The 11277-nt window shown below is 44.3% G+C and overlaps 2 protein-coding genes across 3 annotated transcripts in view; both read right to left on the bottom strand.

Annotated features, from left to right (window-relative positions):
- Positions 1 to 6039, bottom strand: part of f10 (coagulation factor X) — an 11972-nt gene extending 5933 nt beyond the window's left edge. Inside the window, exons 1-2 of the mRNA XM_016259368.1 lie at positions 5867 to 6039; positions 5478 to 5638 (exon numbers count right to left, since the gene is read on the bottom strand). Coding sequence (XP_016114854.1) covers positions 5478 to 5638; positions 5867 to 5927 — 222 coding nt within the window. The 5' untranslated portion in view covers positions 5928 to 6039. The remainder of the gene's footprint in view (positions 1 to 5477; positions 5639 to 5866) is intronic.
- Positions 6040 to 6828: 789 nt separating this feature from the next.
- f7i (coagulation factor VIIi) lies at positions 6829 to 11277 on the bottom strand. 2 transcript variants are annotated; one of them, XM_016259369.1, is made up of 8 exons: positions 11151 to 11277; positions 10790 to 10953; positions 10683 to 10707; positions 8595 to 8708; positions 8389 to 8529; positions 8076 to 8179; positions 7877 to 7997; positions 6829 to 7512 (listed from the first exon to the last, which is right to left on the bottom strand). In XM_016259369.1, the coding sequence occupies exons 1-8, from the start codon at positions 11206 to 11208 to the stop codon at positions 6887 to 6889; spliced, it is 1353 nt and encodes a 450-aa protein (XP_016114855.1). In that variant the 5' UTR covers positions 11209 to 11277; the 3' UTR covers positions 6829 to 6886. The 2 variants fall into 2 exon arrangements, with proteins under 2 accessions (XP_016114855.1, XP_016114856.1); XM_016259370.1 differs by having other exon boundaries at positions 8389 to 8526.

Genomic DNA, 11277 nt, shown 5'->3' with positions numbered 1-11277 from the left:
GCTGCTTTCATTTTCCAGCAGGATTTGGCACCTGCCCACACTGCCAAAAGCACCAGAAGTTGGTTAAATGACCATGGTGTTGTTGTGCTTGACTGGCCAGCAAACTCACCAGACCTGAACCGCATAGAGAATCTATGGGGTATTGTCAAGAGAAAAATTAGAAACAAGAGACCAAAAAATGCAGATGGGCTGAAGGCCACTGTCAAAGAAAGCTGGGCTTCCATACCACCTCAGCAGTGCCACAAACTGATCACCTCCATGCCACGCCGAATTGAGGCAGTAATTAAAGCAAAGGGAGCCCCTACCAAGTATTGAGTACATGTACAGTAAATGAACATACGTTCCAGAAGGCCAACAATTCACTAAAAAAAATTTTTTTTATTGGTCTTATGAAGTATTCTAATTTGTTGAGATAGTGAATTGGTGGGTTTTTGTTAAATGTGAGCCAAAATCATCACAATTAAAAGAACCAAAGACTTAAACTACTTCAGTCTGTGTGCATTGAATTTAATTAATACAAGTTTCACAATTTGAGTTGAATTACTGAAATAAATGAACTTTTCCATGACATTCTAATTTATTGAGATGCACCTGTATATGTGCAAAATTAGAATATCACATAAAACATTTGCGAATAAAGCACTGTTTCCATCCCATGTGTTCATTCAAGAGAACAAAATAGTCACTTCCTTGGAAACTGGCACAAAGTATTAATAACAAAAATTAAAGTTGCTGAAACTGGTGAAGTCTGTTTTTTATTTCCTACATTATAAATGACTCGCTCCAGACAAAACGCATTAACAAACTCCGTCATGTTCCCTTTCGAACGTTCACTTCACGTTGTGTATGGGGGACAACTCCTGTTTACCCTGGTACTGAAGCCTGATTTGTTAACGTTTGTGTAGCTGCACAAACCAATGGGGGGGAGCCGACCTCTATATAAGTCGGCTCAGAGCGCCATTTCATTAGAATCTTCTCGCGAGTGCAGCTCGTGCAAAGACCCCTTGTACCAGTCCACTTCCACCAGAAGTGGAAGAAACAGCGTAGCAGCGGGTCTCATCCATCAGGCTCGAGTGAACTTACGTCGGCTTGGCACCCATGTGCTTCGCTCTCTCTCCAAAATGCCTCGTCTCGTGCTTCACACGGGAAAAACAACGCCCCTCGTCGGCTGCGAGTGGCTTGATTTCTTTCTGCGCGTCTTGACAGCGAAGATCCCGAAGTCCCAGCTCTGTCTACATGGCTGAGCATGGACTCAGAACTGATCCGGGTTCTGACAAGGGCTGTGGAGGAACTCGGCCTTGATTGGGTGGCCCCGGAAGAGCCCGCCCCCTGCCTCCTCGACGAGTGGTTCTTAAAGGGTCATCGTCAACCATCCTCCCGACAGCGACCAGCTCCGTTTAAGCCTACGGTCCACGATGAGCTCACTAAAACATGGCGGGCTCTGTACTCAGCTCGTTAACCCTTCTACTACAGCTGCTCTCACCACCGTTGATGGCGCTGAAGAGAAAGGGTACAGCAAGCTCCCCCCTCTCAATGAGGTGGTGGCTGCTCACCTCTGCCTACCGTCTACTAGAGGTCTCAAGACTGCGGCGCATCCATCTAAGCCCTGCAGGTTGACGTCCTCCTTGGCCAACAGGGCTTATGCAGCGCATACTTAGCCCTGCATACGATGTCGGTGCTCCAGGTATTTCAGGTTAAACTTCTCTGTGATATGCACGAGTCTGGCCGGGATCCTAGAGTCTTCATTGAGTTGCGCACGGCATCTGATTTGGCCCTGCGCGCTACCAAGTTGACTGCTCAGGCGATCAGCAAGGCCATGGCCAGTCTGGTGGCGCTGGAGTGCCACCTATGGCACAACCTCACGGAGATAAGGGACGCTGAGAAGATGGCCTTCCTTGACTCCCAAGTCTCACACAAGGGACTGTTCGGGCCTGCCGTGGATGGGTTCACGAAGCATTTTAACGAGGCTGAAAAGACGTCGCAAGTGCTGCATCATTTTCTGACTAAGTACCCCAGCTCAGCAGCTGTTACAAGTCGCCCCAAGGCTACATCAACCCAGCAGTCTGTCAAGCCGGCGCCGCCTCAGCCCCGCCAAAGCCGGAGCCTGGGCTTCAACAGCGCCCCTGGGCAGCCAGGACGTACCCCTTCCTAAAGCGCCACGGTCCTCGTCCTCGCGTAATGCTGGACCCAGAGCTGCAGAAGCCATCCTGATCCGAAAGCAGAGAGGAAGAGGAGAGGGCTAGTTCTCGCCCAGGCCGGGCGAGACAAGGGCTGAAGAAAGAACTCCCTTGAAGAAAGCTCGAGATCATTCCCCACCTCTTCGAATCCTTCCGAGCGGTGGAGTTTTTTCAGTGGGACACGTTCTGCACGCTCAACGAGTGTGCCAACAAACTTCCGCTGTGATAGCAGACCCACATACTCAAAAGAGCATTTCTCCTCTCCCTATAACCACAAGTGTCAGCACCCCATCCCCACATAGTGATCTGCCACTAATAAAAATAGAACAGCTTGGAAAGCCATTCCCGGAGTGGCAAGTTGGATTTTCGTGTGATAGTCATGCGGTCATCTCTTTTGACCATTATTCTTGATAACTTGCCCCAAAATTTGACAATCTCCTTGGACTTGTCAATGTGTTCTTTTGTGTTAATGTTGAAAACTGTTCTGTGACAGGGGTTTAGGTTTAGGCTTGCTTCAGAGAGGCTAGGGTCTGATTTATGACATCCTGTTGTCTTGGGCCTCTGTGGAATTTTTGTGACTCCTCGTGCCTCAACTCGGTTTTTTTGACCAAATCTTAGATTGTCTGATTCGGTCTGATATCCTACAAAGTCATGGAACGAGGGTACTCGCTTCAGTTCGCTCACAGGTTGCCTCGCTTCAGAGGCGTCATTCGGACTTCTGTACTGGACAACGAACGAAGCACATGTTATTCAGGCCGAAGTAAAAACACTGCTTGCGAAGGGCGCTATAGAACAGGTCCCCTTAGTGGACAGCGAGTGGGGTTTTTACAGCCACTACTTCTTCATTCCCAAGAAAGATGGTGGGCTCACACCAATTCTTGATCTCAGAAGTCTGAATCCTGCTCTCATGAGATGGCTGTTCAGAATATTAACTTTGAAACAGATCCTTGTGCAAATTTGTTCCGAGGACTGGTTTCTGACTCTGGATTTGAAAGACGCGTACTTTCATATCCAGATAGCCCAAAGTCACAGACTGTTTCCACTTGTTGAGGAAATGGCCTATCAATATACAGTCCTGCCTTTCGAAGTGCGTGAACGTGGCTCTTTCCCCTCTGAGACAGATGGGAATCCACATTTTGAACTATGTCTGGTCCATTTGGACAACACGACTGTGATAGCCTATATCAGTCACCAAGGTGGCCTCAGGTCACGTCCCCCTTTACAGGATGTCTCCTGTTTTAGGCACAGAGTAAACTCCTCTCAGTAAGAGCAGTTCATGTGCCCTGCAAACTGAACCAAGGTGCGGACATGCTGCCCAGGGACAATGAAGCCCCAGGAGAGTGGAGACTACATCCCCAGTCGGTACAGATGATTTGGTCAGTCTTCGGCAAGGCAGAGGTGGACCTCTACGCCTCTGAAGACAACTGTCAATGCCCAATCTATTTCTCAACAAGTGGGAAGCTCTGGCCCACGATTGGCCCAACACCCGTCTCTCTGCATTCCCTCTGATCACTCTGTTCCCTCGGGTTATCAGGCAAGTCAGGGAAATGAAATGTTCTCTCCTTCTGGTGGCCCCAACCTGGAGGAAGCAGGCTTGGTTCCCAGAGATGATTCAGTTGCTGTCAGTAGCCAAGTGGCCGATACTGCTAAGAAGACAGCTTCTCTCACAAGCGCAGGGCAAAATTTGACATCCCCAGCCAGAGCTGTGGAGCCTCCATGTCTGGCCCCTCGATGGGAGTCATGACACTCAAAACCACTCTGCTTTTGGACTTAGCTTCGGTCAAACGAGTAGGTGACTTGCAAGCGCTGTCCATCAGCACTTCCTGTCTTGAGTTTGGACCCAACGACTGTAAAGTCATTCTCCAACTGCGCAGCGGTTACATACCTAAGGTGCTCTCAACCCCATTCAGAGCCCACGTTATTTCGCTGCTGGCTCTCCCTGTGGTGGATGGTGAGCAGGGTCCAAACTTACTGTGCCCAGTTCGGGCACTCAGACTATACGCCAAGCTATTTAAGTCTTTCAGACAATTGGAGCAGCTCTTTGTGTGCTTTGGAGGCCGCTCTAAAGGGCTGCCGGTCACAAAGCAAAGACTTTCTAATTGGATAGTAGATGCTATAGCCCTGGCTAAAGCCTCGGTTGGCTCACAATACCCTATAGGGTGTGAGGGACCATTCCACCAGAGGAATGGCCTCTTCCTGGGCGTGGTCCAGTGGGATCTCTATTGGTGAGATTTGTGCTGCCACCGGCTGGTCGTCACCGTCCACATTTGCCAGATTTTATAGATTAGATGTCCCTGCCTTGCAGGCATGGATTTTGTCTGCTTAAACTGCTGGTTTCTCCCAGAGGGTGGAAACAGTTTTATCTGTAATCCTCAGCTGTGGCTTGGACTCAATTGGCTCATGTTCTTAAGGTGCCCTTAAGTTAAGTGCTCTTTGTTAAGCAGGTCGTTCTGTATCTGCTCATAGCACAGTGTGATTGGATACCGTTCCCCATACACAACGTGAAGTGAACAGTCGAAAGGGAATGCTCCATTTACTTACGTAACCTCGGTTCCCTGAGATAAGGGAACAAGCATTGAATTACTTGCCGTGCTATAAGCTGCATGTGAATCTATGACTGTCGCTTCAGTTGAGTGAGTTTAATGGAATGGCACTCTGAGCCGACTTATATAGAGGTCGGTTCCGCCCATTCTGGTGGGCTTGAGTGCCATTTGTTTGTGCAGCTACACAAACGTTAACAAATCAGGATTCAGTATCAGGGTAAACAGGAGTTGTCCCTCATATGCAATGCTCGTTCCCTTCTCTCAGGGAACCGAGGTTACTTCAATAACCAGAGAGTTATCTTGCATTTAGATCATGTGATAATACAGTTATGGAGGTGATTATTTCAAATCATTTTGATGACCGACTTAGGCAATATCAGATTTAAAATAACATTTGAGATGCAATATTGCGATGGGATTTCTGCGCTGGTTAGTCCAGTTATCCAATCACATGATCTGTTTTGGCAAAGTCAAATGAGTTCTTTGATGCACATCAAGGAATTTATTTGTTAAATTTGTTTCCATCATAGTTTATACACGACTTCTTATTGGATTAAAAATTAACCAACTCAATTGAGTGCATATGTTTTTTATGCAATTTTTTTTAACATTTATGTGCATCGTGGCAGAAACAGCTGATGTCTGCAACCGTTATGACTGTTTTTTGGGGCCTAAGGTGGTACATATGATTTCCTGAATGTTTTCAATAAAATATTTTTAAAAATAAACCAATAAACTGAATAAGCAAACCACTGACCGTCTTTTTAACATCCTCAAAGATTTCTCTGGCTTCCTCATAACTGCAGCGCTCCTCAACACACTCACGCTCCATGTTTCCCTTTTTCATCTCCTCGAACATGGTGTTGGCGCGCCTGCGCCGACTCAGGACCTGACTGGCATCTTGAATGTGAAGGAAGACTAGAGAAACACATGACATCCTCATTATCATCAAAGCCTTCCTCTACCAGAGACTGATAGCAGCAGAAGAGCTTAGTGTTGAGAAATAAACCAAACCCATTAATACAGTTAAACTCACAATGTCAACTGACATTGATTAGACCTTAAAGAACAAACCTTCAGGTCAGAAACAGAGAAATATGAGTCATTCTGAATCTGCAGTCTGTTCATTCGAGACGACACACTCACCTTCTGAGTTCACACAGTGTATTAGAAACAAGAAAAGAAAATTCCAGAAGACCCAAGACATTGTCTTTTGTCAGCGTTCAGCTCTTTCACATTAGAGGATCGTTCAGAAAACAAACAGAAGGTCAATGAACTGAATGCTGGGAGAGAGAGACACAGGAACAAGGGGAGGAGAAACTGACAAGAGGACAAAGTGAAAAGCACCAACATTTGCTCAAATAAAGAGGCAACTGTGACGTTGTTTACTCTTACGACATGTGATATTTCAGTTTAGAACTCAATAAACTACATGAATCCACTCTGATGAATTCATGATGTTCTCTACACAAACACAAGAGATTTGAGAACCGCAGCCAAGCAGAAGATTATCAGGGAATAACTTCAGCTCTTTTTCTCACACAAAACACTGGACGTCAGAAGGCATGAATATAGTGCAGAAGACAGAAGTGCAGAGTGCAGTCCTCACGAACACGTTTCAATAATGTCAGTGATTCATTAAGTGTCTAATGTTAATGCATTTACGGTTATTTATTTAGCAGATGCTTTTATGCAAAACAATTTACAAATGAGGAATACAAGTGAATGATCTTAAAGAGCTAGTGATGCAATGTTAAAACAAGTGAAAAACCGCCTCTTTGTCAATAGTTTAATCATCTAAATATTTTCTGTCCTCTTTAAAGTTCACAGAGAAGAAAATGAGCTGTTAACTTTCTTTTATTGGAATATATGAACTTTATCTGTATTTTATACAGACTAACATAGTTCACAAAATGTGCAGAACATCTCACATCTGACCCTACACAGGGTCACGTCTGATTTATGATTAGACCAGAGCAACATCTGCACAAAAAAATCAATGCGGTTTCAGTTAATGACTGCCTAACTGTCCCTCAAACATGCCTGAATGATCCCTAAAACCTAAACGCAAGAAGATCAGATGCATGAATGACAAAAACACACATAAACAAACTCAAAGTGATGGTTTTATTTCAAAGCTAATCACATTAACCTCTGGTAGAGACATTATTTGTGAGCGGATGGCTTAAATGGGGATCCACTGATATTCAGTGGTTCGATGGGTGTTTTCATAACCATCTCAAGCCATTTCAAAAAGTTGGCCACTTTGGTGTAAATCCCATAGTTCCCAGGCTGACTGCAGCCTTTACTCCACGACACGACGCCCGTCAGGAAGGACGTTCCCTCGTAGCGTGTGACGAGCGGACTGCCATCATGTCCTCTGCAGGACTCGTGGCTGCCCTCAGTGTACCCTGCGCAGAACATGTTTGCAGAGATGTTAACGCCGCTCTTCACTACACACTGTGCTGTGGGAAACAGAGGGACAGCCAGTCGCTGCAGTGTGGCGGATGATGGGGCTTTAAGGCCTTTGGATGGATGGATGTTGTCCCCTGGGGTTCGCTTGCCCCATCCACTAAGTGTGTGGAAGCGGACGGCCGCAAGCTCGCTCTGTGCCAGGTGTGGTGTGGGGAGGCAAACAGGCACGGTGTACACTGAGTGCTTGGGTTCTTCACGTAGCTGTAGGAGGGCCAAGTCACTATCCAGTGACACAGGGTCATAGTTCTTATGGATAACCACACGAGCGACATTATACACCTCCTCTGAGCCGTCCATCACATCCAGGTCATGATCACCTGAGGACAAACCAACTTTACAGCTGAAAATGAAGTTGTTTCACTGTTATTTTTCTGTTTATTTCTGTGAAGCTGCTTTGAAATACTGGTATTGTTTAAAGCACTGGTTCTGAATTCCAGTCCTGTGGACCCCCTGCTCTGCACATTTTGCATGTCTCCCTTATTTAACACATCTGACTCAGATCATCAGCTCGTTAGGAGAGAGATCCATGAACTGAACTGAGTGTGTCAGATAAGAGAGACATAAAAAATGTGCAAAGCAGTGGGTCCCCAGGACCGGAATTGAGAACCACTGGTATAAAGCACTACAGAAATGAATGTGACTTGACTTTACAACCCACAATGACAGAAACACTTCATATACCTGTAATAACCTTCAAATGCTTCATGTCTTTCTGATGAACGCAGTGAGCAGCAGTTACGACCCAGTTATCATCCAGAAGAGCCGCTCCGCACAGACTCTCACCATTATAATCTATCAACACCTGAGACAAATAATACACTCATAAATCATTTGATCACTCGTCATGACACTGCGATGTGTTGTGCACATTTACAGTTACCTGCCAAGGACAGTGACCTCTGGGACAGTGAATTCCACCCACAAACTCTTTTTGGGAATGAACGGTGTTCTTCTGAAGTGGAACCTTTCCACATGGATATTCAACTGCAGACAAAACACATTTGAAATAGAAAGTTTGGCAAGAGAAACTTTGAATGTTGGCTTGACAAAAGATTGCCTGCTGACAGTTTTATATGTCTTGTATACAGTATTGTGAATACTTTACTTTTTGAATACGCTTGGAGAGATCTGAACATCTGTAAAGTTTTTTGTCATTTTTATTCTCCAGCTCATAAACACAGGACTTTTCCCACCTTCAGCAACACAAGACATCCCATCAGCTCCCAGTGCGTATCCTGCAGCGCATCTGCATGCACGTCTGGGTCCGGAAGCGTCACAGAACTGCTCACAGCCTCCGTTCACATACTGACACTTAAGCGTCTCCTCAAACCCTACTATTCAAAACAGCAACGTTATATGAACTACTGCTTATTTCACACGTGTCATGATGTTCACGTACCCTTTTCACAGTATTTGCCCTCAAAGCCCTCCAGACACAGGCAGTAGTAGGTGTTGGCCAGATAGATGCATGAGCCATTGTTTTTGCACGGATTGGTCAAGCAGGGCTCCTTAGCTTATTTAAACAGAATGACAAGCATAAAATATAAAAATAAAATAAAAAGCAAACACTTGACATGGAAACACCTACATTTCTAAAGTGTTCATCAAGAATTGAGCTGAAACGCATTTTTTGAAGATACAGAACCTTTGACTTTAGGTCAATAAATACTGTCATGTCAATACAGTTGTCATCCAGAGAGGTAGTACATGTAATCACCTGTAATGAAATCAAAACACTCTTATACAAGAGTGTCACTGTTACAGTACCATATTTGCCATAGTCAATATTACAATAAAAGCCATTCTCTACAGTTATAGACCATCTATAACAATACCAATAACTAAAATGAGCATTCTACCTCTATGAGAATACTGAGGTCCACACGACAACTATAACAATAATGACACAGAATAACAATATTGTTGGAATCATTTTAAAAACATTTAAACATAACATCTAAACATTTTTCAGCTGATGAACAATAAAAACACTGACAGTCAATCAGAATACGACTTTAAAGGGGTCTTATTATGCTTTTTCACTTTTTTAATTTTAGTCAGTGTGTAGTGTGTATGTTTGGGCATAAAAAAGATCTAGAAAGTTACAAATCTCAAAGTCCACTCCAAAGGGAGATATTTAGTTGTTTTTTTTTAAATCCCTTTTCAAGAACTACAACAAACGGCTCGTTTGGACTACAGCGTTTGTTTTCCGGGCTTTGTGATATCACAAAGCGGCTCATTAGAATTTCATTACAAAGAATTCCCGCCTACAGAAATTCGAATGGTTGGGGGGTGGGGAGGGGCGAGGTTGTGGTTAAAACAAATATTATAATTATTTCTGAAGGATCATGTGACACTGAAGACTGGAGTAACGATGCTGAAAATTCAGCTTTGATTACAGATAAATGTTAAAATATATTAAAATAGTTATTTTTATTTGCTATATTTCTCAATATTGCTGCTTTTACTGCCCCCCCCCCCCAAATAAGTGCAGCCTTGGTGAGCATGAGACTTAAAAAAATATTACAAAATCTTACTGACCCCAAACTTTTGTGTACATGTAATATTTATTTTAAATTGGCTAGTTTGTGCAAGTAAACTTAATTAAACTGGTTGTTAAAAGTTCAAATGGATTGTGTTATGTTCTGTAATTGCCGTTAATAAATCTGTCAGAAAAAAAAAAAGCTAACGTTTCACCTTTAGGGATACAACAGCCTGGCAGCCTTTTATAATTACTGATTATATATTCTTTTAATAATTTAAAAGATCAGTTTAGTTTAGAAGTATCGGTATCAGTATCGACGATACTGGGCTTGAAAATATCGGTATCGGATCGAAAATAAAATAAGAGGTATCGCCCATCCCTAGTGAGAAGTGCCGGTTTCGCCAAAAGCTTTTGTTGAAAGACAGAGCAAGAGGCGGGGCAGTACTGAAACACCGCCAATCACAACGCACTGGGACAGCTAACCAATCACATCACATTTTGTTTTTCGGAAGGTGGACCTTCATCAAAGCGGAACTAATCGAGCCGTTTGTGCCAGCCTGGGGAGAAAGGTATTTTAATAATGTAAATTATGTGAAAAATAATGAGTTTTTCGAACCACCAAGCATGAGAGCATGTTCTAGTACACCCCCAAAACAAAATCAAGACTTTGTAAAAGAGCATAATAGGACCCCTTTAAAGAGCTTTAGCATTTAAAGCGACAGACGACAAATCTGCAGTGCGCTTCTAAACAGAATATTACGGTGTGTTGGTGTCGTTGGTATCATTACAGTCAGTGGCGTGCACAGGGGGCTGGAGGGGCTCGAGCGATTTCTACGAGGGGGACCCTCCTGCCCTCATAATGTGCATCTGCGCATGGCACTGGTTGGTTACATTTCTTGGTGTGAAAGGGCTTTAATACTGTAGTCATTTAATATCGTCACCACTGTCATCAAAACAGTAATAATGTCAGAAATAAATTGATGAATTGACACATAAACTCACCGGAGTAACTCAGCCAAAACTGTTTCTGCAAAAGAGAAAAGGAACATATTCAACGTTTAAAAATAAAATCAATTATCAAATGAATACTAAGATTGAGAATTACGTACCGTCTTCGTGTCGTCCTCGAACACCTCGCGCGCTTCCTCGTAGTCGCAGATTTCTTCGATGCACTCGCGCTCGAGATTCCCGCGCTTCATCTCCTCAAGGAAGCCGGAGTTTGCGCGCCTGACGCGCTGCAGCACCGAGCTGGCGTCATCTTTATCAAGAAACACTGAAAACAACAAGAACCAAACTAAAGATAGTTTGACACGCACATCATTTAACAGGCTGTGTCAGTAACGATAAACGAGCGACGCGACACCCACGAACACTCCCGTCAGTGCGCTCAAGCCAGTTGATTATAACCGGGAGCGTTTTAGCTCGTGTTGCGTCGCTCGCAGTTCTTTCAGTATTGTTTTGTCGTCTTACCGCCGCTTGATCCGTGAAATATCAGGACACACACCAATACAACAGCACGAGTTTTCATGTTCACCAGCGGACGCGCGAGTGCTCAAGATTTTCCTCAGACCGCTCGATTCGGTGCAAAGGGCTGAGG

The sequence above is a fragment of the Sinocyclocheilus grahami genome, unplaced genomic scaffold (assembly GCF_001515645.1).
Source record: "Sinocyclocheilus grahami isolate Dianchi unplaced genomic scaffold, SAMN03320097.WGS_v1.1 scaffold1835.1, whole genome shotgun sequence".
Lineage (NCBI taxonomy): Eukaryota > Metazoa > Chordata > Actinopteri > Cypriniformes > Cyprinidae > Sinocyclocheilus > Sinocyclocheilus grahami.
Note: the sequence above shows the minus strand (reverse complement) of the source record. Positions and strands in the feature narration are given on the sequence as shown.

What these genes read in the sequence shown, in the direction of transcription:
- f7i (XM_016259369.1), bottom strand. Translation starts at nt 11,208, where the DNA reads ATGAAAACTCGTGCTGTTGTATTGGTGTGTGTCCTGATATTTCACGGA. An exon ending in GTTTTGGCTGAGTTACTCCG is followed by an intron (nt 8,709 to 10,682) that starts GTGAGTTTATGT and finishes TGTTTAAATAAG; the next exon opens with CTAAGGAGCCCTGCTTGACC. An exon ending in GGGCAAATACTGTGAAAAGG is followed by an intron (nt 8,530 to 8,594) that starts GTACGTGAACAT and finishes TGTTTTGAATAG; the next exon opens with TAGGGTTTGAGGAGACGCTT.